The 20,624-nt window shown below is 51.9% G+C and overlaps 6 protein-coding genes across 6 annotated transcripts; 2 read left to right on the forward strand and 4 right to left on the reverse strand.

Moving 5' to 3' along the window:
- Window positions 1-6,325: 6,325 nt before the first annotated feature.
- C7974DRAFT_56715 (Alpha/beta hydrolase family-domain-containing protein) lies at window positions 6,326-8,084 on the reverse strand. Its single transcript, XM_046146872.1, has 3 exons — window positions 7,696-8,084; window positions 7,452-7,590; window positions 6,326-7,403 (listed from the first exon to the last, which is right to left on the reverse strand). The coding sequence occupies exons 1-3, from the start codon at window positions 7,888-7,890 to the stop codon at window positions 6,445-6,447; spliced, it is 1,293 nt and encodes a 430-aa protein (XP_045992597.1). The 5' UTR covers window positions 7,891-8,084; the 3' UTR covers window positions 6,326-6,444.
- A 569-nt stretch (window positions 8,085-8,653) lies between these two features.
- On the forward strand, window positions 8,654-11,512 carry C7974DRAFT_56774 (BRCT domain-containing protein). The gene is made up of 2 exons (XM_046146874.1): window positions 8,654-8,799; window positions 8,852-11,512. Exons 1-2 carry the CDS (start codon window positions 8,701-8,703, stop codon window positions 11,354-11,356), a joined length of 2,604 nt encoding a protein of 867 aa, XP_045992598.1. The 5' UTR covers window positions 8,654-8,700; the 3' UTR covers window positions 11,357-11,512.
- C7974DRAFT_56772 (ESCRT-II complex subunit-domain-containing protein) lies at window positions 11,513-12,305 on the reverse strand. Its single transcript, XM_046146873.1, has one exon. It carries the CDS (start codon window positions 12,263-12,265, stop codon window positions 11,669-11,671), a length of 597 nt encoding a protein of 198 aa, XP_045992599.1. The 5' UTR covers window positions 12,266-12,305; the 3' UTR covers window positions 11,513-11,668.
- Window positions 12,306-12,456: 151 nt separating this feature from the next.
- Window positions 12,457-14,745, reverse strand: C7974DRAFT_403006 (tryptophan synthase beta subunit-like PLP-dependent enzyme). The gene is made up of 4 exons (XM_046142782.1): window positions 14,242-14,745; window positions 13,598-14,188; window positions 13,038-13,548; window positions 12,457-12,994 (listed from the first exon to the last, which is right to left on the reverse strand). Exons 1-4 carry the CDS (start codon window positions 14,296-14,298, stop codon window positions 12,555-12,557), a joined length of 1,599 nt encoding a protein of 532 aa, XP_045992600.1. The 5' UTR covers window positions 14,299-14,745; the 3' UTR covers window positions 12,457-12,554.
- A 327-nt stretch (window positions 14,746-15,072) lies between these two features.
- C7974DRAFT_475374 (uncharacterized protein) lies at window positions 15,073-16,652 on the reverse strand. The gene is made up of 2 exons (XM_046146644.1): window positions 15,959-16,652; window positions 15,073-15,911 (listed from the first exon to the last, which is right to left on the reverse strand). The coding sequence occupies exons 1-2, from the start codon at window positions 16,430-16,432 to the stop codon at window positions 15,207-15,209; spliced, it is 1,179 nt and encodes a 392-aa protein (XP_045992601.1). The 5' UTR covers window positions 16,433-16,652; the 3' UTR covers window positions 15,073-15,206.
- Window positions 16,653-17,685: 1,033 nt separating this feature from the next.
- Window positions 17,686-20,350, forward strand: C7974DRAFT_319627 (uncharacterized protein; the record flags this gene model as incomplete). The annotated part of the gene is made up of 4 exons (XM_046138716.1): window positions 17,686-18,245; window positions 18,611-18,867; window positions 18,930-19,578; window positions 19,624-20,350. 4 exons carry the CDS (start codon window positions 17,686-17,688, stop codon window positions 20,348-20,350), a joined length of 2,193 nt encoding a protein of 730 aa, XP_045992602.1.
- Window positions 20,351-20,624: the final 274 nt, after the last annotated feature.

Here is a 20,624-nt window from a genome sequence, read left to right on the forward strand (position 1 = left end):
TGTCGGCGGGCCACTTTGTCACTTCTGACTGGGTCGGACGAGTCTTTTGCCTGTTTGAGGTGTGCAAGCGACCAGTCTCTCGGTATTCCCACGCTTTTCACACCGCTGCATGCAATCCAAGCCAAGGGGTGTTGTTTTGCGAGGCTGTCATGTGATACAGCCAACCCAGCCTGTGGGGACGTATGATGCCTGCGGACCACTGCAGGAGTCTCTTCTGGGATGACTTCCTCTTTGACCTCTTCAAGCGGCGAAGTGTGAACACTTGCGAAAACGCCTTACTTTACACGATTCCATTTTCACCCTGCGCCCTTCTGACAAATGCAGCAAACTCTAACCATGAGATAGCACCACAACGCATAGCCGCCAGCAACACAGCATGTGCTGTCGAGGGCGCCTATGACCTCGATTGTGCAGCCGCGCTGCGCCGTTCTGTGCATGCGCAGTGGAAACGCTATTTTTTAGCGTCCACTGGCGAAGCTACGAGCCTCACAACAGCAACTTGATGCCAACACCCAGCCCTACAGCCCTATGATGCCATCGACTCTCAATAAGCTTGCTGCTGCTCTCGAGGGACTTGCGAAGACGCGAACGCGCACCCCCGCTTGTGCCTCCTGGGCGCTTTGTGCGGCCCAAAATTCAGGCAGCGACGAGCTCATGACACTATGTCACATGAATCACATGGACGGACCGACGCGGACAAACCTGTCGCTCGGCACCTCCGCGATCCAAGTGCCAGTTCGCGTACAGCTCGACGTTGCTCAGGTATCAAAGCTTCCTCGCTAAAGGCCCATGCTTCAGCTTCACCGTTCACACAATAATGGATGTGTCCGCCTTGCACACAGCTTGTGTCCGGAGATCAGTCCATATGAGTTGCAGGTAGAATGGTCTTCCCGTCATTATGCATCGAAGCTGAATTGACCGCGCTCTGGGGTCGCTTATGGTGACGCCGCAGTGTCAGGAGGTCGTTTCAAAACATTCCAGCGGACAAAATAGCCGCACATGCGTCATTACCGTTGGACAGGTCGGCGAACCTTTTGGCGTTCAGTCGAGTCACTTTATCTCCGTGACCGATCATGTGGAAAGGTCAAGACAGACATAAGGCTGCATTCTCATGCAGCAGAGACATGTAGGTTCGCTTACTGATTACAGATCACAAACTACAGAGTGCTCAATGCCGACTACGCAGAGCGGCATGATAGCGGCATCTGCCTTCCCCGGAAACTTCTCTGCGTTATCGCAGGGGTCCGCCGCACAATTTGACCTAGACTTTTCGTCCGTTTGAACAGTAAGTGCTCCTTGAGGCACGTCTATGCTGTACACACGACGTCAAAGCACGCCTTTTCACTAGCGGTACTCGCGCTATGCATCCTTCACCCACTTTGCCACACAGCGATGCTTGATGCTCTTTTCCATTTCGAAGCAATAGGCTTATATCACCAACACGTGTCTCGCCGGCGAGGCCGTTCAGGTCTCGGCCATACCCCATTTCTCGACATTGCACAACTCGAAATTTGATTACGACGGATGCTCACCGATCATGAACTGTTCTCATACGATACTCCGCAGACATGCATCGAAGCGAACACACTACCATGAAACCCTCAGGGGTACGGCCTTAAGGCTCAACTATGCCAGAACGGTGTGCGAGGCTGCGCTGTTGGGGGCTGGTAGCCAAGCGACCTGACTGCTGCTGAGATATCTCTATGCATGTACATGACTTTGACATGGTGAATATCATTCCGCTCTCGCCTTTTGGACTTATCGCTTTAAAATCCGGATCAACATCCACACGCCCTAAAGCTGATTGAATCGGAGGTTTCGCTAAGGTCACAGCACTCAGTCTCCAGGACCATGTTCCCGTCCGGAACCTGTAGTAGTTCGAGCAACCAAGGCTTGCTCAGCGGTGACGACTGCATATCGCCTCGCTGTAACCCTCTCGACTGGTTTAGTGATGGCCTTCGGGACGTGCCTTGGAGATAAGTTGTCGCCGACATTGAACGATAACGTCACGAGTCCGGCTGACATCGCAAACAACGGAGCGACCACTCAGATGGATACGCTTACCGCGCCGAAGTCTTCTTCCCGCCAAGATCGCCAAACGGTGTCCTTTTGAAGGGCGTGAAAGCCAGCATAACCAGATGTTGTTCGATCCGCTTATTCATCCACCCCATACCCCGCGCCATCCTTTCACTGCGGCCCGATAGCTACCAAGCTCTCGGTTCACCGATCCATCGAAAAGAGCATCGCGCGTCGTATGAGCAAATCTCCAAAGTTCAATACCTACCTACTCGCTCGTTCGAGACCGGCGGAGTTCCTCTCTGCGCTACTGTGTGCTATACGTCAATACCTGCTCAGATATCTCAACGCAACAAACCTGCGCAGTCTTGTAGAGCTGCGTTCTCATTGCAAGGTGCCGGTATGGAATCTCGTCTCTAGCGAGCTCATACAGCTCTGCTTCGGCCGCACCAGTAAGTGATCAATTCTCTCAGACTCGAAGTGACTTTGCTGGCTAAAGTTCAACGGCCCTGAAAGCCAACCGTCGAAGCCTAGGGTTGGATGAGACTAGCGACTAGAGTGACTTTTAATACAGTTAGCGCAGTTACACTGTACTGTATACTTCGGCTTGTGAGCCTTCATCACCAGCCACAGCGTCAAGCCCCCACGATACGCCAATGAATGAATCTATCAGTCATCGCGGACTCGTGACATTCAAGCTCAGAGCATGTAGTGACTTGTTCGATTCAGATTTACAATCCCTGATATGCATGATCAAAGACTGATGGGTCGAAGATAAGGAGCAAAGTCGCGAGTACGCTGCGCCGTCCGTGCGCGGCCGTGGCTCAGCGGCAGGAGCCGAGTGTCGTTCATTCGTTCATCTGTCCATTCGATCATTCGCCAGGTCTATTATTGGGCTTGCGCAGTGCAGCGCAGCATCAGGCCTCCCGCTATCATGGGGCTTGGAACTTCGGATAAACCTGATCGACCTTGTGATGGTCTTCCAAGCCTCGATCGCAGCATCAGTTGCACCCACCGACAATGTGCATTCATTCACGCCGTTTGTTGGAGGCAAAGAGAGCACCAACATGTTTCAACAGGAGTCCAATCGATACTAGCTAAAGCCACGTAAAACCCAAGCATTTGACAGGATGTCTAGCGCCGGCAGCTATGCGAGCCCTCACTACCTTGACCTTGTCGATCCCAGCAGCTGTGAAGCGGTGTTACCAGTAAACGAGGATCAAAATGCGAAACACCGAATTCTCGTGGATACCAAGACGAAGAACGGAATGGCCAGTGGTCGCCGGCTGTCGCGGTAATAATAACGCCGTCATTACCACTCGCTTCATGCTCCATTCACGACGATGAGTGGAGAACTGCACGTTGATTCAGCCTTACTTGGCTCGAGCACGACACCAATCGACGTGCGAGCGGAGTGCAGACCCGCAAGTCGGAACAAGGCAAAGCGAGGCATGCTAACTTCAAGAGGAGCCTGCGCATCGCTTACCCAAAGAGGCACTTCCGGGATCCCCGAGGACCCGTGAGTTTCGGTCAATTCAAACCAAAACCCAAACCCGATGCCCGAGAAAGCTGGAAACGAGTCACTTGCTTCAAGGCGGCATGCTTCGGCTACCGCGCACTCCAACTCGTTATGCAATGCAACGGACATGAGTCACTGCATCTTGTGGTTTCGCAATCCCAAGATGCAGCATCTTGAACGCGCCTCCGAGAAGTAAGCACTCAACTCCGCCAAGCATCTACTGTCGAAAGCCTGCGAACGGGATCTCTGCGCAAGCGCTTACTATTACGAAGAGGCTCTTGCTATAAGGCTGATGACGATGATGATTCTCAATCGTACTTGAGAAACGCTCTCGAGTCTACTCATACACGTTCATAACTCGTTACCAACAGCCTAGCACAAGACGCGTTCGCTGTGTTGCACATGTACATGAGTTCTATTCCAATCCCCATTTGGTTGCAAGCTGCGAGCGAGCTGCTCACCAGATAGAGCAAGTCCGTAACACTGAACCGCTGTAGCCAATCCCTAAGATCGCAAAGCGGGGCGAAGCAAGGCCCGGAGTCCGGTCCCAACCCTCGTTTTTCGTTCCATCCTTCTGCTAGTTTCAATGACTGGTATGGTAATCGGGCATGCATGCTTTCAATACCTAATCGCAGAAACCGGTGACAAGCCCAGGACATGTATCCGCCTTGTGTCTATTAAAGGCCGTGTTAGTTGCCATGATAGGCTTCTCTAGCATCTCAGAGCGTGATTTTTCTGCAACGAATGGAAACTCTAGGATAAGGCTGGGCCGTGCAGCGGGTTGAGAGCCGAAACGCGTCCAATTGGAAACTTTGGGGGCTTTCTGGCTGCGCGGGGACATCTGGAGATGCTCGCCCGTGCTCGAGCATAACGGCTTGCATTGGGGACGCAATCTCGCACATATTGCCATCTGATTCGACACCTCGCAGCCATTTCCATCAAGGACGCCGATACGGATCGTCGTCAAGCTCAAGATTCATTTGCGTAGGTTCAGTGCCCGGAGCTCTGACGGCCAGTTCATAGGGTACGACTGAGCACAGTGCACACAAAGAACACGGGACGGCAAACGTGCGCAACGTGGTTCGAGTTGGGAATGCTCTCGCTTGGTGATCCCCGCTGCGGCACTGTCGCGATCCTGGGGGTTGACAACATGGGTGTTGCGCCGAGCGATGATTTCCTGCGTCGGGGACATCAGCAACATGCTCGCCGTGCCGCAACAAGGCAGGATCGGCTACACCTAGAAGTCTCGACTTTGCAACTGCAGTAGCCCCTGATGGGCCCTGATGGGCCTTGGTGAGGTCCGAAAGAGGGTCTGCAGGATTTCTGTGCCTGAAATCATGCCATCCACGTGTAGCACAGATTCCGTCTCTGTGCTACTGGAACATGGCCCGCAAACACAGTACCACGTTTCCCGTCTCACCCGTGTCTTACTCCATCTCGTTCAAACTGCTCCATGGCGTCTTGAATTCCAGACAACGCGCGTCGGTTGTTGTTGTATATCCGACTCCGTGAGGGTCCGTATGTCCGTACCAACGCGCGGCCTTAACCGCATGCCGCAGCCACAATAGCGATCCCAATGCTGCTGCCGTGGCCCCTATACTAAATGGCCTTTACCGATCTAAGTAGTCTTTCTGACAACTCAGTCGGGATGCGGGCTATCTGACCGGCCGCCGCAACGGTACGGCAGCGCGGCATGCATGCTGACCAGAGTAGGGCTGAACTTTGTGCCGGCCAGTGGACCCTTTGTTACTGTATCGGCACAATGACTACTTCGAGGCACGTACGCGAGCGAGGTCGAGGCCTCCTTTGTTATCACGGGGCTTGGTGCGCAGCGGTCCACGGTAACAAGTGTGGAGTACAGCGACGTGGTTCGGCGCCTACGCAATGCAACGCTGGACGGGCTCTTCTGTCTTGTTCTAAACGGCTTCAAGCCAGTGTTACATGCAGCTGAAGCGAAGGGTAAACGCAAAGACGGTCTTGATGCTCGGCAAGAGAAGTGATTGGATGGTTAGGTGCAGAGTCTCAGCCCTACGATAAACGGTACGTCTTACTCCGGCGCATCATGCAGCTGGTCCTGGGGGTGCCATGTGTTCTGCTGACTTGCCTTAACGATGACGTGCGAGAAGGCCTAGAGTGCCGGATATTGGAGAAGAAGTACATTTCCGCCGTCTCCAACATGCCGGTGTTTTACTTTAGTGACACGGCAGCGCACGAGGAACTGGTCCGCTGCGTTCGTCACAAAGAGCCCTGTTGATTGTCGTTATCTTTCGGATTCCCGCATCCTGAACATCGTGGCGTGCTTTCGTCAATTCTGTCTGCTGCTGCTGCTATAGGCTTCAAGTCTGCTCCGTCTGTGACTCAGTCTTCATAGTGGAAAGATTGGGACTGATCTACAGAGACATCCAAGATCATGAAGTAAACACGTCATTTGCATGTTAACAGCACTGTATCTAACAGGATACAGAGCAACAATTCCAATAGCTTCGATTTATCTCCTCTGCCATGCATCCCAGCTCGTTGATTTCATGCTCGGCATAGTCCAGAACACGGTGATAGCTCTTTGTCCACCGCTTGTGGTGCCTGCACCGTCCTCACCATACGGTCAAATTATTCAAGGTCTCCGCATTCATCCTCACAACATGTCGACGTTTAGTTCCTATCAATATCAGTAATACTGAGCATTTTTCGTGCAAGCAGCTGTTCGTGTGATAGACGATTTAATCTCTGTCTCGACACTGATCACACGTACATGCTTCAGTCCGTAATAAATGCACCTGAGATATCCGTTCTGGTTAATCGTCGTGCCTCGATGACAAAACATTCTATCGAACAACGAATCGTCTGCACTATACACAATTGCAATCCATCCAAGACACGCGAAGCGGATCAATACAGATGAATTTCCTACTTTACAGCTTTGACTTCGACTTCGCCATCATTCCATTGAGCTCCTCCACAAATCTTTCGCTCAACACACCCCTCTCAATCCCCGTCTTAGTGCCCCATTCATCTTGTGTCTTCTTCTGCCAGTCCCAAAATCTCACCATCTCTTTTCCGATCCACTTTCCAACATGATCCGCACTCTCCTCAACTTTCTCCATCGGAATCAGATGTCCAGCGTCTTGCACCATAACGCTGTCCACCTTGCCTTCTGCCCTACCACCACTACCCCCGACACCTGATCCAGTCTTTGCCAGCTTTTCCTCAATGATAGCATCGTTGGTTAAGAACGACAGACTTCCAAAGATGTAGAACACAGACGGCTTCAGAGCCGGCAACTGATTGAACACAATGGTGCTCTCGCCGCGGTAGAACGGCTCCTGCGGCTGATCATACGGTGTGAGATCAGCATGTGTCCTGCGGTTCAGCTTGGGATTTGTCAATGTAAAGCCCGCAGAATCGGGTTCAGTCTCGCCGCCCCTGTTCCTAAAATTCGGCCGCAGGAACGTCATGACTTCCTGGTGCTTGGTCGTCGTGAGCGTGACTTGTCCCTCCTTCGCATCCGGGAAGAGCTTCGTCGGTGTGTCGCGCAGACCGTGCTCGATCCACCGATCCAGCACGCGTGGATCCCAGGTCTGGTAGAATTTGCTCTTCTTGAACCCTTTCGCTGCTTCGGCGCGTGACGGCCATAAATCGCGCCGTTTAGCGGAGGCAAATGCGGGACCAACATTGCCGATAACAGACACTTTGCCTTGAATGACGGGGTCAATGAGGATAAGAGACTCGAATAAGCGCGGGTGCAGAAGTGCAAGATTGGCGAGTTGGGCACCGCCCATGGAGTGGCCGACACCAATTATCGGGCGCGGCATCTGGCGCGAGAAAGTGTTTACCATGTGTAGAAGGTCGCGGCTGTGGTCAAGCCATGATGCTGGGACGTGTCAGAAACATCCTGTGATGGTCGAACTGGGCTGCTTACGGTCATTGCCTAATTTGTCTTCGTTGAGGACGCTGCTATGCCCTTGGTGAACAACATCAGCGATCCAGATACTTCGGATCTTGAATCCAAACTTCTGGCTTCTTTGGAGGAGCTCATCCCATAACGGTTCGTATAATTCCTGATAAGGTCAGTTTCTCGCCACAGAACGAGATGGGGGCGTGGCATGTGCCACTCCGAGAATTCCGTTCCATCTAATTTGTGATATGAACTTCAATGAACACACCTTTGGAAACGCGTTGGCATGCGCCGCAATGATTGTGATATCACCGTCAGAAGGATTGGGATTGTTCAACGGCGTGTACTGCTTGATAGCAAGTTGTAGTGCATCGTTCTCGTGTGTAGAAACCGCTCTTGGGAAACCGCGAATATGCGAAGCTTCGATGTTGTGCTCATCCAACCGAAAGTACTGAGAAGACATTGCAATACACACACGCGTTGTTACACCTGGCCTTGCCGACTCGGGGAAGGAGGTTGAACAGACAAAGGTATTCCGGATGCGCACAAGAAGTTGAACACAATACTGTCGAGAAGGAAGTAAGTGAGCAAAGGACTTCTTGATGGCGATGCAGATATGAATGAGCCGCCAGAGCTGAGGTGTCGTGACGAATTGCCGCGAATCTGGGGAAGAGCAAATGCCGAGGTTCACTGAGGGCGCTAGTGATCGCAAGGCTGCAGAGGCCGGTAATCATCTTTCATAGAGCTTTGCTGGTGATGTATTTTACAATAAGAAGTTTGTGCATATTTGAAAGTCCGCTGAAAAGAATCTTCTAATTACACACGTTGATACCATATCACAGATCGCATCCATGCATGGTATGTATGCTTGTCAGCTTACACTTGAAAACATAGAGAGAAGGAAGTCTGCCTGTGTAAAGACGAGCATTGGAATTGCTTCCTATACATCAGTACTCTCACCACCCTGTCCGTTCCCGATGGACTTGCATTGCTCAAGCGTGGTGAGTACGAAACCAGGTCAACTAGTGGAGTTGAAACATAAGATCTCGTTTGAAGAAAGAGGACCATCAAACACATCGCGTGATAAAGAATAGAACGATGCGATTTATTAAATGCTGCAGACTTCGTGAGTGAACACTTGTGACGGGGTGTGAAGAGTGGGGCAAAATCACGTGGTGTCGCGTCGCTGTTTCCATAGACGCGCCGTCTGTGAGTATTCGCGACAACACCACTGCGCTTGCGCCCGCCGACCACGCGCCCACGATTGCCCGACATGGAAGACGTAGCGATGCGGGATGATTCGAAGGGTCTTTTTGCGGACTCTAGCTTTACCATCATACCCAATGGCTTGTCGGACGAGCGCCTCAGTCAAGCAAGTAATACGCGCGCATGTCTCCAGATAACTATGCTAATATGTCACGTAGCTGCAAAACGATATTGCCGCCGCAAATGGCACCATAATACCTTTTGATGCCTCTAAAGGGCGCATCGACCGACTCGAAGAGCTCAACTATGTTATATCTACAACCTCCGATTTCCCCGATTACTACCGCGCGCTGGATCTTATGACCCATGTTGTGAAGCCGACGTGGGTAGATCAGTCCCTAAAGGCGAACAAGACGAAGAATCCACGCACATACAATCCAGATCCTGCGCTTTTCATGAGCGATGTCATCATATGTTGTGCCAACTTACCGAGTGGGGACAAGGAAGCGATACAAGGAGGTGTGCTAGCCATGGGAGGGCAATTCACAGAGCAACTCTCGAAAACAGTCACACATTTGATCTCGTTAGATCTCGACGACCACAAATGTCAGATTGCTATCAGCAAGCGCCTGAATCTTACCATTGTGTTGCCGCATTGGTTCGATGATTGCTTGAAGGTTGGACGTAGGATATCGGAGCGACCATACACACTACCAGATCCCGAGATCTTGAATGTAGACCTTAGCGTCGTCCCCACAGCACGAACGAGCCAACAGATACGCGATGCGACCACTCCCGATCCGATAAACGAACCGATTCCTCAGACGCCATCCGCGCAATCTGAAGCGCCTCGAGCGATACGGGCGTTTTCTGGCAAAAAGGTCAAGCTGGGTGACGACTTGGATCTGAATGGCAGACTGAAGGGCATCATATCAGGCATGATCAAGAGTGGTGGTGGAGACATGACTGCCAGGATCCAAGAGGCAGACATATATGTATGCAGCTATCGAGATGGCGATGATTATGTCAAGGCATCGCAGGACGGAAAAGACGTTGGTAATCTCAGCTGGCTTTATTACCTCATCACACAGGACACCTGGACGAACCCCATGCGGCGGCTGATGCACTACCCAAGGCCTCGCAACGGCATACCTGGATGTGAGGGCTTCAAGATCAGCATATCGAGCTACACTGGCGAAGCTCGTGTATATCTCGAGAACCTTGTACGGGCCACCGGTGCCGAGTTTACGAAGACGTTCAAGCAGGACAATACGCATCTTGTCGCCGCACATAAGAACAGTGAAAAATGCGAGGCTGCACAAGAATGGGCTGTAAACATCGTTAATCACCTATGGCTGGAAGACAGTTACGCTAAGTGTAAACTCATGCCCATATCGGACAATCGCTACACCTACTTCCCTTCACGCACAAATCTTGGGGAGGTACTGGGCCAAACCGAAATCGACCGCGACGCCACAGAAAAGATGTTCTTCCCTGCAGCACGGAAGCCAGCAAAACCTGCCAAGGTATCAGTGGTGCCTCCAGCCGGATCAATTGCACATAGTCTGCCAATCAACAGAGCAACAAGTGACTCGGTAGCTCGCAGCCCACCAGCAGCAGAGAAGGTGAAGCGCACAAAGACGATAGATGCCGACAAAACACCTCTCCGTATGCAACACACCGATGGGAAAGAGAATAACACACCTGGAAGTCGAGGCGCCAAAGACCGGGCACTATCAAAACTTCACAACGCCGCAGATGATATAGCAGCCTTCGAAAAAGAGATGAAGCGAAAAGGTGGCGTTATACATGGCGGGAAACGAAGAGCCGAAGACGAGATTGAGGAAAAAGCCAAGAAGACGAAGGGGGGGCGTGATTCTGTGTCGAGCAAACGCTCGGCAGACGACCTTGATCAGGATGATCAAACTGAAGACGAAGAAACAGAAGCACCAACAAGAAACAAAAAGGCCAAAAAGGAAAAACTTGAACCGATAAGATACCGAATGCTCATATCGAAGGATGAACGATGGGCGGGCAACTTGGAAAAGGAGTCTAAAGACAAAGCACGCTTAAGGGAGCTTGGGCTGTTCATTACAGAAGACTTCAAGAAGATTGACATCCTTTGTGCACCGCACGCAGTACGAACGAAGAAGTTCGTTGCGGCCATGGCATGTGGGCCAGCTTTAGTCGGCTCAACATATCTCGACTTCGCCTTGAAGCACAACAAGCTTCCACCACCAGAGAAACATGCCATGGACGTACAAGACTTTGAGACGGAGCATAGCTTTAGTATGGCTGAGGCTATTGATCGCGCCCTTCAGAACAAGCATCGCCTCTTCCGTGACTGGACTATCTTCTGCACGGAAAAGGTGCCAGGAGGCTTTGAGACGTACAAAGACATCATCGAAGCCAACGGCGGCAAGTGCTCGCTCTGGAAGGGCCGTACCACCAACATCACAGCGACAAAACGCCTCCTCAATGCCTCTGCAGGCGAGGAGAGCCAAAACCAACAACAGGATGAAGGCGATGTGTTGTACCTAATCTCCGATGCTAACAGCAAGGAGTTCGCCAACTGGGCCAAATTTCGCGAATTGGCGAAAAAGCACGACATGGTTCCTAGAATCGTGAAGACTGAGTGGCTGCTGATCAATGCTATGGCGCAGTACGTGCATTGGAAGCCGGAGTGGGAGCTTACCGAGGAGGTTGTCAAAGCAGCGAAGTAATGGTGTCATTGAGCTTTCGCTAATGACGAGCAGAGCGACAGGCGTTCGGGTACGGGCATTGGGTTCAGGACAGCATACAAGCGATTTTTCGGCCAAAAGACAGTCCATGATGCTTGAGAATCTTGGATGGCAGACTTCGACACGTTTTTTGTCCATATCTTTGTTCATCAAAGACAGCCTCCGTCTTCAACGTAGATGTAGTCTATCTATACTTATTCAGGGTATTTCCAACCATAACGCCATGCTTCTGAGCAAATGTATAACCTCCCCTCTTGCACTGTCTATCCCAGCGAAGTGCTTGCACACCGGCTCCTAGAAAAACTTGACACCCTCGCCCTCGCCCCCACTCGAGAAAATCTGCGCCCTTCCTCTCTTAACACAGACCCCCAAGCTCGTCCTGAGTAGCTCCATATCCATCCCTGCGAATTCCTCCCGCATACTCGCCTCCCCCTCGACAATCTCATAAAGTGTGAGCACCACCCCCTTCTGCCCCGTCCGGTCAACCCACTCCTCCAACTGCGCCGCCCACTCCTCAGGCCTCCGCCAGTAAACCCAAACGCGCCCCCCCTCGCCCTCGTCGACCGCCTTCTTCGACCGCGAGCCCGTGCTGGATATAAACTCGGCGCGGCTCCCGCCCTCGGCGCTGGCCATCCACGTCAGGATCGCTTTTGCGTCGCGCAGCGACAGCTGCCGCGACAGTGTGGTGTTGTGGAATAGCGGCGTTGCGAGCGCGTCGACGAGGGAGAGCTGGAAGATGCGGTGGTGGCGGCAGTAGGATTGGATGAAGGTCGACCACGATTGCATCTGGGACGAGCGGGTTGTGGCGACGGGTTGGAGGGTGAAGAAGGGCGGGAAGGAGTAGTGAGGTGGGAACTGGAACGCGGTCGCGGGTTCTGTTGAGGTTGCCATGTTGGCTGTGTTCGAGATGTTCGGGCGTGATGGAGGATTGGAATGAAGCGTGGATGGTGGGGTGAAGCTCGGAGCTTGAGCTTGGATGTGGGGCTGGGGGTTCAGCCTTACGGTTGAGTGGTCATTCCTTGAGTAGGCCTTTCTACCATTTGACACACACGAGGAAATTGCAGTGACGATGTGAACATTTTGAACATAGGAATGGATTTAATTTTGGGTGTACCCAGTCCGTCTATGGGAAATGCAAAAGCGCGTCTATCATATGCAAGTCGTCATCACGTCAATATCTCTACTGGCCCTGCTCAGCAGCCTGTAACTCAGCTTCTACTTCCGCAATGACAATCTTGCGCACACCTTGCCAGCCCTCCGACTTCTTGGCGTGGCTGACTCTCCTGGGCTTGTCCTCAAGACCCTTGAACTCGACAGGCAAGACCGTCTTCTGGAAGTACTCTTTCTGCTCTGGCAAGGCCAATTCGACGGCGTTGGCAAACTTGGCAGGGTGCGCTGTTGCAAGCGCAATGTGGTGTGTGGAAGGAGGCTTAGACACCTCTGCGGATCGGAGGGCCGCGGCGACACCGATGGCGGAGTGGGGATCAAGGATGTAGCTCTTCGACGGGGCTGCGTTGAAGATGTACTTGATGGTGTCGATCGTCTCATCATCGCTGACACGGTATGACGCGAAATCAGACTGTGCCTTCTGGAGGACCTGCGAGTCGACAGCGAAACCACCTTCAGTCTTCAGATCGTTTAAACCATTGGCGAACGTGGTCACCAGCCTGGCTGCGTCGCTGCGAGACTGCATCTGACGATGTGCTGTAGACGTCGTAGGCGAGGAACCAAAGCAGACGCTCGAAGTTAGACGAAACAAGGATATCCATTGCTGGACTGAGGGTCTCCTTCACGCCATCTTCGTGCGCCTTGACGCCATCCTCAACTAGCCCGCCCTCAGCCTGTCTGCCGTGTACCTTCTTCTTTTCGTATTTTCCAGACTCCCAGAAGCGGTGGAGGATATCGTTCTCGTTTGTCGCAATGACAAGCTTCTCGGCGGGCAGACCCATGCGCTTTGCGAAGTATCCGGCGAGGATGTCGCCGAAGTTGCCTGTGGGCACGACGAAACGGACGGTCGAGGCTGGAAGGAAGGACTCGGACTTGATCAGGTTGAAGTAGGCGTGGAAATAGTATGTGATCTGGGCAAGGATACGCGCCCAGTTGATGGAGTTCACGGCGGCGAGGCGGTGGGTCTTGTTGATCTCAGGATCGGCGAACAATGCCTTGACGAAGTCCTACGCAAGTGTTAGCTAAGCCGTTGGACATGTGTATTTATTGACATACCTGGCAGTCGTCGAATGTGCCGTCAACAGCCAAGTTGTGTACGTTGGCGTCGAGAACAGTAGTCATCTGCGCTTCCTGGACAGGGCTAACCTTGCCCTCAGGGTGCATGATGAAGACTGACACGTCTTTCTTTCCGCGCAGACCGTAGATGGCAGCTGAACCAGTGTCACCGCTTGTTGCGCCAACGACTGTCAAGTGCTCCCTGTTGCGACCAGACTTGTTTTGATTCCTGCGTACGAGGAAGTATTCGAACAAGTTGCCAAGGAATTGAAGAGCGACATCCTTGAAGGCAAATGTAGGGCCGTGGAACAGCTCGAGCAGGTGGATGTTCTTCTCCTTGTCGAGAGTAACGGTCGGCGTGACGTCCTTCGCGCGGAATGTGGAATAACTGCGGTGGATGATATCTTTCAGGTCGGCGGCGGGGATCTCAGACGAAGAGATGTAGCGGGAGAAGATCTCGTATGCGAGGTCCTCGAAGGACAGGTTCTGCCACTGGGACGCCCAGTCATCGGGGAGAGTGGGGATCTCTTCGGGAATGAAGAGACCGCCATCGGAAGCGAGACCCTTGAGGACGACCTCCTCGAAGGAGAACTGTGGCTGTCAGTACGCGTCGTTCGCAAAGCGCAATGCGCCGTTGCGCTCACATCGTAGGACCCTCCGCGGGTACTCAGGTAGCGCTGGGATGCGGTGTGTGTAGACATGTCGGCCGCTGATGTTAATTCAGCAATTTGAGAATGATTAGATGTAGGTAACGCTAGCCAAACACCAGTAGCAGAGGTTGTGAAGTGTCAATGTCCCCGTGGGGGGAAATTTGTTGGTGAGCTCCGGAATCGCACTGACTCAAGAACTTCGTCTGGACCTCTGCAAACGGCAAATCGACGCACGCAGTCACGGAGCCTTTGATTGGACTGTTGTAGAGTCAGACCCTAATATTAGGGTTTGCTGAAAAGTTACACATTGAGTCAAATCCACTCATGTTTCTCACGTGCGGTACAGTTACCTATGCAGTCAGGCCTCAGGTATGTGCTCATCCCGTGAGTTGGAATGATTCTACAATGGCGTGCAGGATCACATGTTGAGCATCATTCGACCTTGTGAATTATCAGACACTTCACATCAAATTAAACAATCAGAGTCCAAAATCAAATTTCAAAGCAAGGTGAAGACCTTTAGGATCACGTCAATGCAATGCCCCGCAGCCTGTTGCCCCACCCTGATGTTCCTTGCGGCTTCGGCGCCGGCTGCTCTTCGGATCGGCTGAAAGTTAGAGCGCAGCGCATAGGCGGTAGCCCAATTGTACAACCCGCCCATCTACTCTCGTCTACATATAGTTGTGGACATCTTCTAGGCTTTCTACAGAAGCCATACCTTACTAGATTCTCCAAAACCTGGTTACTGACATTTAGCTTCTTTGTCCCGGAAGGAGGCCTCTTTCGGTCGCATTGGAAGGCAGGACGTAAATGGCAATCTGACAGGCCTTCACTTGTTCATTGATACTTCTGGCTTGCTAGTTGTTCGAGGAAGAAATCTTTCGCCTGCAGCCTGCAGCCAGCTACGCTTGCATGATACAGTGACCGGGGATCTTCTATGCAATGCGCCTTGCATTTTCTTAACACCACGCATATTTCTCATTACTGATCCAGTCGACATGATCTGCTGCTATACCCTCGTGTTCCGGGTACCACAACAAGCTAGCGATGCTCTCTGTATCTCTGTCGATCACCTTTGCGTTCTTGTCCAATATTTGAGCTCCGGCTACCGCTGCCGCTGAAGGATTCCAAACCTCCACATGCTCCGTCTTCCACTCTTCTGCCTCACGTTGCGCGAATGCAAGCAGAGCCGCGATGGCCGTGTCGTACCCGTCACCCTCGCCCACGTTCTTGCTGCCCAATACATCGTCCTCGACTACAAGGCGTAGGATGTGCATGGTGTTGCCTTTGACGATTGACACGTCCTCGTTGTACCACACGCGTGTCCAGTAGCACCAAACACGCTTGCCAACCGCGTCACCCACAATAGCACCCTTGATCTTGGGCACCTTGCCATGAACTTCCTGACCGACGAACTCCTCTCGCGCATGATGCCATTGTATAGTCTCAACATCAGGAATTAGTGCTACCGCAGTCTTGCTGCCTGTTGCGCGTGACTCCAAGCTACGTCTGATGAGTTCTTCATCGATCCTACACAGCTCCGGGAGGTCATCCGCGTACAACGGTCGCGGAGTGGGAAGTGTCGCTGAAGGTGTAGCAGAGTTTGGTGAGAGTGCGATGTGAGACGAGCGGAATGGCTCCCAGCCAGCGTCAGCATAGAATTTCTGCCAACGTTAGCCATATGGCAAGTCTATGTCTGACGATCGCTCACCTTGCCGATGTCGGAATACAATATCGTGAACAAGCACTCTTTGTCATCTGTCTGATGTGTCCGCAATGCCTTTCCGACCTCAGCCATCAACCTCTGCGCGTATCCTCTTTTCCGCAGATGGTGTCCGCAGAAGACGCTACCAATTCCATGGGAAACAATCTCTTGCAGCTTGCCATCTCGCCAGACGAGAGCCTTTTTACGGTATGTCTCGCAGCTGGCGAGCGGAAGCCTCGTCCCTGATTCAGGGTCGAGAGGGTTGTTACCCAGGGCTGTGTCGACCAAGATCCAGTAAGTGATGCCTCCATCCTTAGTTAAGGCCTGCTGCGAAAGAGTAGTCTCACGGCGGAGATATGCCGACAGCGGGAGGGCACCCCGCCATTCTGCGCCATTGAGTTTGGATTGGATCAATTGCTCTTCCTCGGTGGGGTGGACGAGAGCGATAGTGGGTGAGTCACCCTTGGGAAGGGCTACCATGTTTGACGATGACGAACAACAAGTTCACTTGAACAGTAACGAGTCTTGTGAGTCGTCGCTAACGTTGAGCGTGCGAGCGTAATTAGGATCTTGCACGGCCTCGTATTAGTAGGCAGATCGCTGGTGAGTCACAGATACTCGTTGAAACAGGGTTGGTTAGTCAAGTCTGGGGGAAGCTGACGGATGCGAAGTTAAGGTTGATTAGGTACCCCACGTTTTTAGTGTTCCGGGCTGCGAGTCTACCGATGTAAACCTAACCTAATTATGTGTTCCTTGAACTTCCATCTTTATTCGGGCGATTCCATCATCACATATCCAGGAAGGGATTGAGTGCCATCTACTGCTATGATTCCATAGGTAAACAACATGCAACTTTCGATAGCGTTGCTTGTGTAAAAGCTTTTCGTGCAATCTGATTTCACATCTTGCAGGCACGATCATGTCTCGGATTATCTACGTTCAATGAGTTCATTTCAATGTATCATAGAACACTGTCCCACCATTTTGGCTGTTGTGTAACGCCAATTAGGGGGGAGGAATCTAACCACATTAAGAAACGGGCTGGATCCCTGTTCAACTGGCCGAGGAAACGCGCGCCTCCGCTACAACTCTCTCATCCCGTACCCAAAACATCACTGCTTGCCATAATGATGTTGGCCCCTGGCGATATGGGATCTAGGTGACTTCTATGTCTCGCCTTTCAAAATTGCATCTCGCTACCTTCCTCTAAACTCGCTTGTTCTGTTGCGCGACCACAGAATAGCTGCGCTCATCAACTTCACTTCAACCAGTAGTCTAGATCCTTGCGACTGCACACACTTGCTCGCCACCACTTCTTGCTTCTGTTCCCCATCTCCAGCTCTTCCATGCTTTGCGCTCTTGTTGTCTGTAACTTTGGATCTACCACCCGAAAGGCAAGGACACGACAGGGCCTCTCCAAGGCTGCTGCGAACGGAACTGGACTTGTTTGTACAGCCGTCCTTTCACTTAGAGTTTGCTTCGCAGATGTGTCCTGAATTTCACCGAGTTGCGAGCAATAACAAGACGGTCCTTTCCGCAACGCAAGGAGGCGGCTACTAGGGCTTGCGCCTTCCCGCAGCTACTCGCTGTTGCTCTCTACTGATAGAGCTTAACCACAAACAAACACTTCACCACCCACACGATAGTCAATCGAATCGGAGACCCTTGCTCGGCCAAGACCAAAACAACATCTTACTGTCTGGTGCTCAAGCTCGTTACGCGTATCCGGCAGCATGGTTCCACCAGCGGTCAGGCCCAACTACCAAGTTGTCGACCTGACAATAGACGATGAATACGAGGCGTTCTCAGAAGATGTCGCGTCTCAAGACGAGCAGTATCGAGAGCCAACCAATGAGGAGGAAGACTATAATCTCGATGATCTTCCTGCATACGATTACACCAACATCGACAATCAGGGAGTAATCGATCTGACCGCGATTCCAGACATCGATGTACCCCCGTCTGAGCATTATTCACTCGGCGAGGATGCCGACTCACCTGGTGAGATGGTCGACGCGGAGCTCATCACCGAAGCGGTATGCCTGCAGCTGGTACTGGATGTGCTTCCGGACGTCTCTGTCGATCATGTTCTTACAATAATCCAAGAGAAGACCACGGACCTGACGAGGACAAAGGAACATAGTGAGTGGGTCGTCAACGAGCTCCTAGAGAGCACCTACCCTAAAGAAGCGGACGTGGCAAGCAAGAAAAGGAAAAGGGAAGATAGTGAGGGGCCCAGCGATTACAAAGGAGAAGAGTTTGAAGCTGGGGCGCCCAGTTACAAAAAAGATGCGTAAGTCTTTCTTGACTTCCCATATTTGTTCACCGTACGCCCACAGCACACGGCGCTCTCGCTCCGTACACTGTCACTCGTGGTGCATATTCCATGACAGGAATCATGTGTCCACACGAGATCGATAGTCCGGCTTCATGTGATCTTTGAAATGCTAAGCATCCTGGTGAACGCTATGTCTCGGTCGCAGTAGACATTGAAGAGGGCGTTAAATGCGCACTAGTGGAAAGCTAGCTGTCTCGACGCAATCTATGGAGACTCGAGCATCACTGACCGGACTCTTCAATGATGTTCGATTCACTATTTATACTGATGCAATGGCGCGACCGATAAACGCTGTCTCTTTGCTGACGTCTTCTCTTCAGCTTAAATTTACTCAAGGACGAATTCTTGAACGTTCCGGCCCGGCATATCGAAAACACGTTCAAACAAAAGAAGACACTCTTCAAGAGCTATATTGTTCTTGAGGACCAGGTTCGCAAATACCAGCAGACGACGCGTACTTTCATCAAGTCTCCGAGGCCTCGCAACAAGCGCGGCATTGAGCTCCTACTCATTGAAAGTGGGAGTCGGCTTCCAAAAGAGCTTCGTGCAGCGAAAGAGAAAACCGAACACGAGGCTGGTAAGTGTCCCGCCCCGGAACAATCATACCGCAAGTGTCCGTTTATATACTTACCAGAGCAGTGAAAAGACGCAAGTTAGAAGACGCAAAGCAAGTTGAGGAGGATAACCTCCAGCAAGCAATGACTGAAAAATTGATGAGAGAATGCCAATGTTGCTTCACTGAATATCCGCTCAACCGGATGGTCAGCTGCAGCGGCAGAAAAACCCATTTATTCTGCATGGACTGTCCCAGACAGTATATCGAGACGGAGATGGGCCAGTCAAAATGCCGACCCGTGTGCTTCGCAAGCACAGAGTGTAACGGTACCTTCTCGCGCGCTCAGCTGCAGCAGATCCTTGACAGAAAGTCGTTTGAGAGACTGGAGCACATGCAGCAGCAACAAGACATCGCGGCCGCTGGTCTTGACTTTCTATCCGAATGTCCATTCTGCGACTATAAGGCAGAGTGTCTCCCAGTAGAGCAGGATAAAGAGTTCCGTTGCCAGAACACCAAGTGTGGTAAGATAAGTTGTCGGCTTTGTGATAAGGAAACACATGTCCCTCTCAGCTGCGAAGAAGTGAAGAAGGATGAGAAGCTGACACTACGGCACGTGGTCGAGGAGGCAATGTCTGCTGCTCTCATCCGAAAGTGCAACAAATGTCAGCATCCTTTCATCAAGGAGTATGGCTGCAACAAGATGAGCTGCACACACTGCGGCAACAAGCAATGGTAGGTAGACTTGCTACTGCGTGTGACACGGGCTAACACTTACAGTTACATATGCTCGAAAACGGTGTCCGGTTACGAACACTTTGGTGACACTGCCAAAGGCCGATGCGCTCTTCATGACAATGTCGAGGATGTCCATGAGCAAGCGGTGAAGAAAGCTGCTAAAGACGCTATGGCTCAGATCCGAGCCGAGGATCCCACATTGTCTGATGCAGATCTTATGATTCAAGTCTCAGATCGTGTCAAGCAAGGGGAGGCTGTGCGTAGAGAGAGGGCTAACGAGCGACTGAACGAGTTTCCTTATGCGATGGTGGGAGATCGGCTTGCCTACCGAAACGCTGATCGAGCAGGAGGCGGATTGGTGCCTAGGCCCGAACGACATCAGTACGTACCTCTTCCCTTTCCTGACGTCGAACAGTATCGCTATCCGTTTCCACCCCCCCTGTACGATGAAATCGATGCAGAATGGGGATTTGGTGACGACCCTGGCTATTTCGAGCCTGGTATTGACCATCTCGATCCATATCATGCACCAGCCCTTCATCGCCCCTTTCATCGCCCGTGGCTCATTCCTCCACCTCGAGATTATGTATTCGATCGTCACTTGAATTTGTTTCGCCATCCCTTCCGTGAGAGATATTACGATCCTCACAATTCTCACTTCTACTTCCTCGACTTAGGCATCGTGTACGATGCTGAAGCAGAGCAGTGGTTTAGAATTGAACCGCACATGCTCGACCGTTTCCACCGTTTAGATCCTAATTTGTTTTGATAGGCAACAAGGCCTACTCGCCAGGTTTGAAGCAGTAAATGACAGATTTGCGGCAGTCATTGAACGGCCAGGACCTGCTCATGCACCCAATCGCCCCACGGTTCTACCACCCCATGGTCTGCAGTATGAAGCTCTTGCCCAACCTCAGGCTCAACTCGGTGCGCACGAATACGCTCAAAACGCTATGGGCCCCTTACCACCTTTCAATCCTCATGCTCAGGCAGCACAAGATCCACATCAGGGTGCACAGAATGCGCAAGAGCTTTTGCATCGT

Source organism: Boeremia exigua (assembly GCF_020726555.1).
Source record: "Boeremia exigua strain MPI-SDFR-AT-0100 chromosome Unknown C7974scaffold_12, whole genome shotgun sequence".
Taxonomy (NCBI): Eukaryota; Fungi; Ascomycota; class Dothideomycetes; order Pleosporales; family Didymellaceae; genus Boeremia; species Boeremia exigua.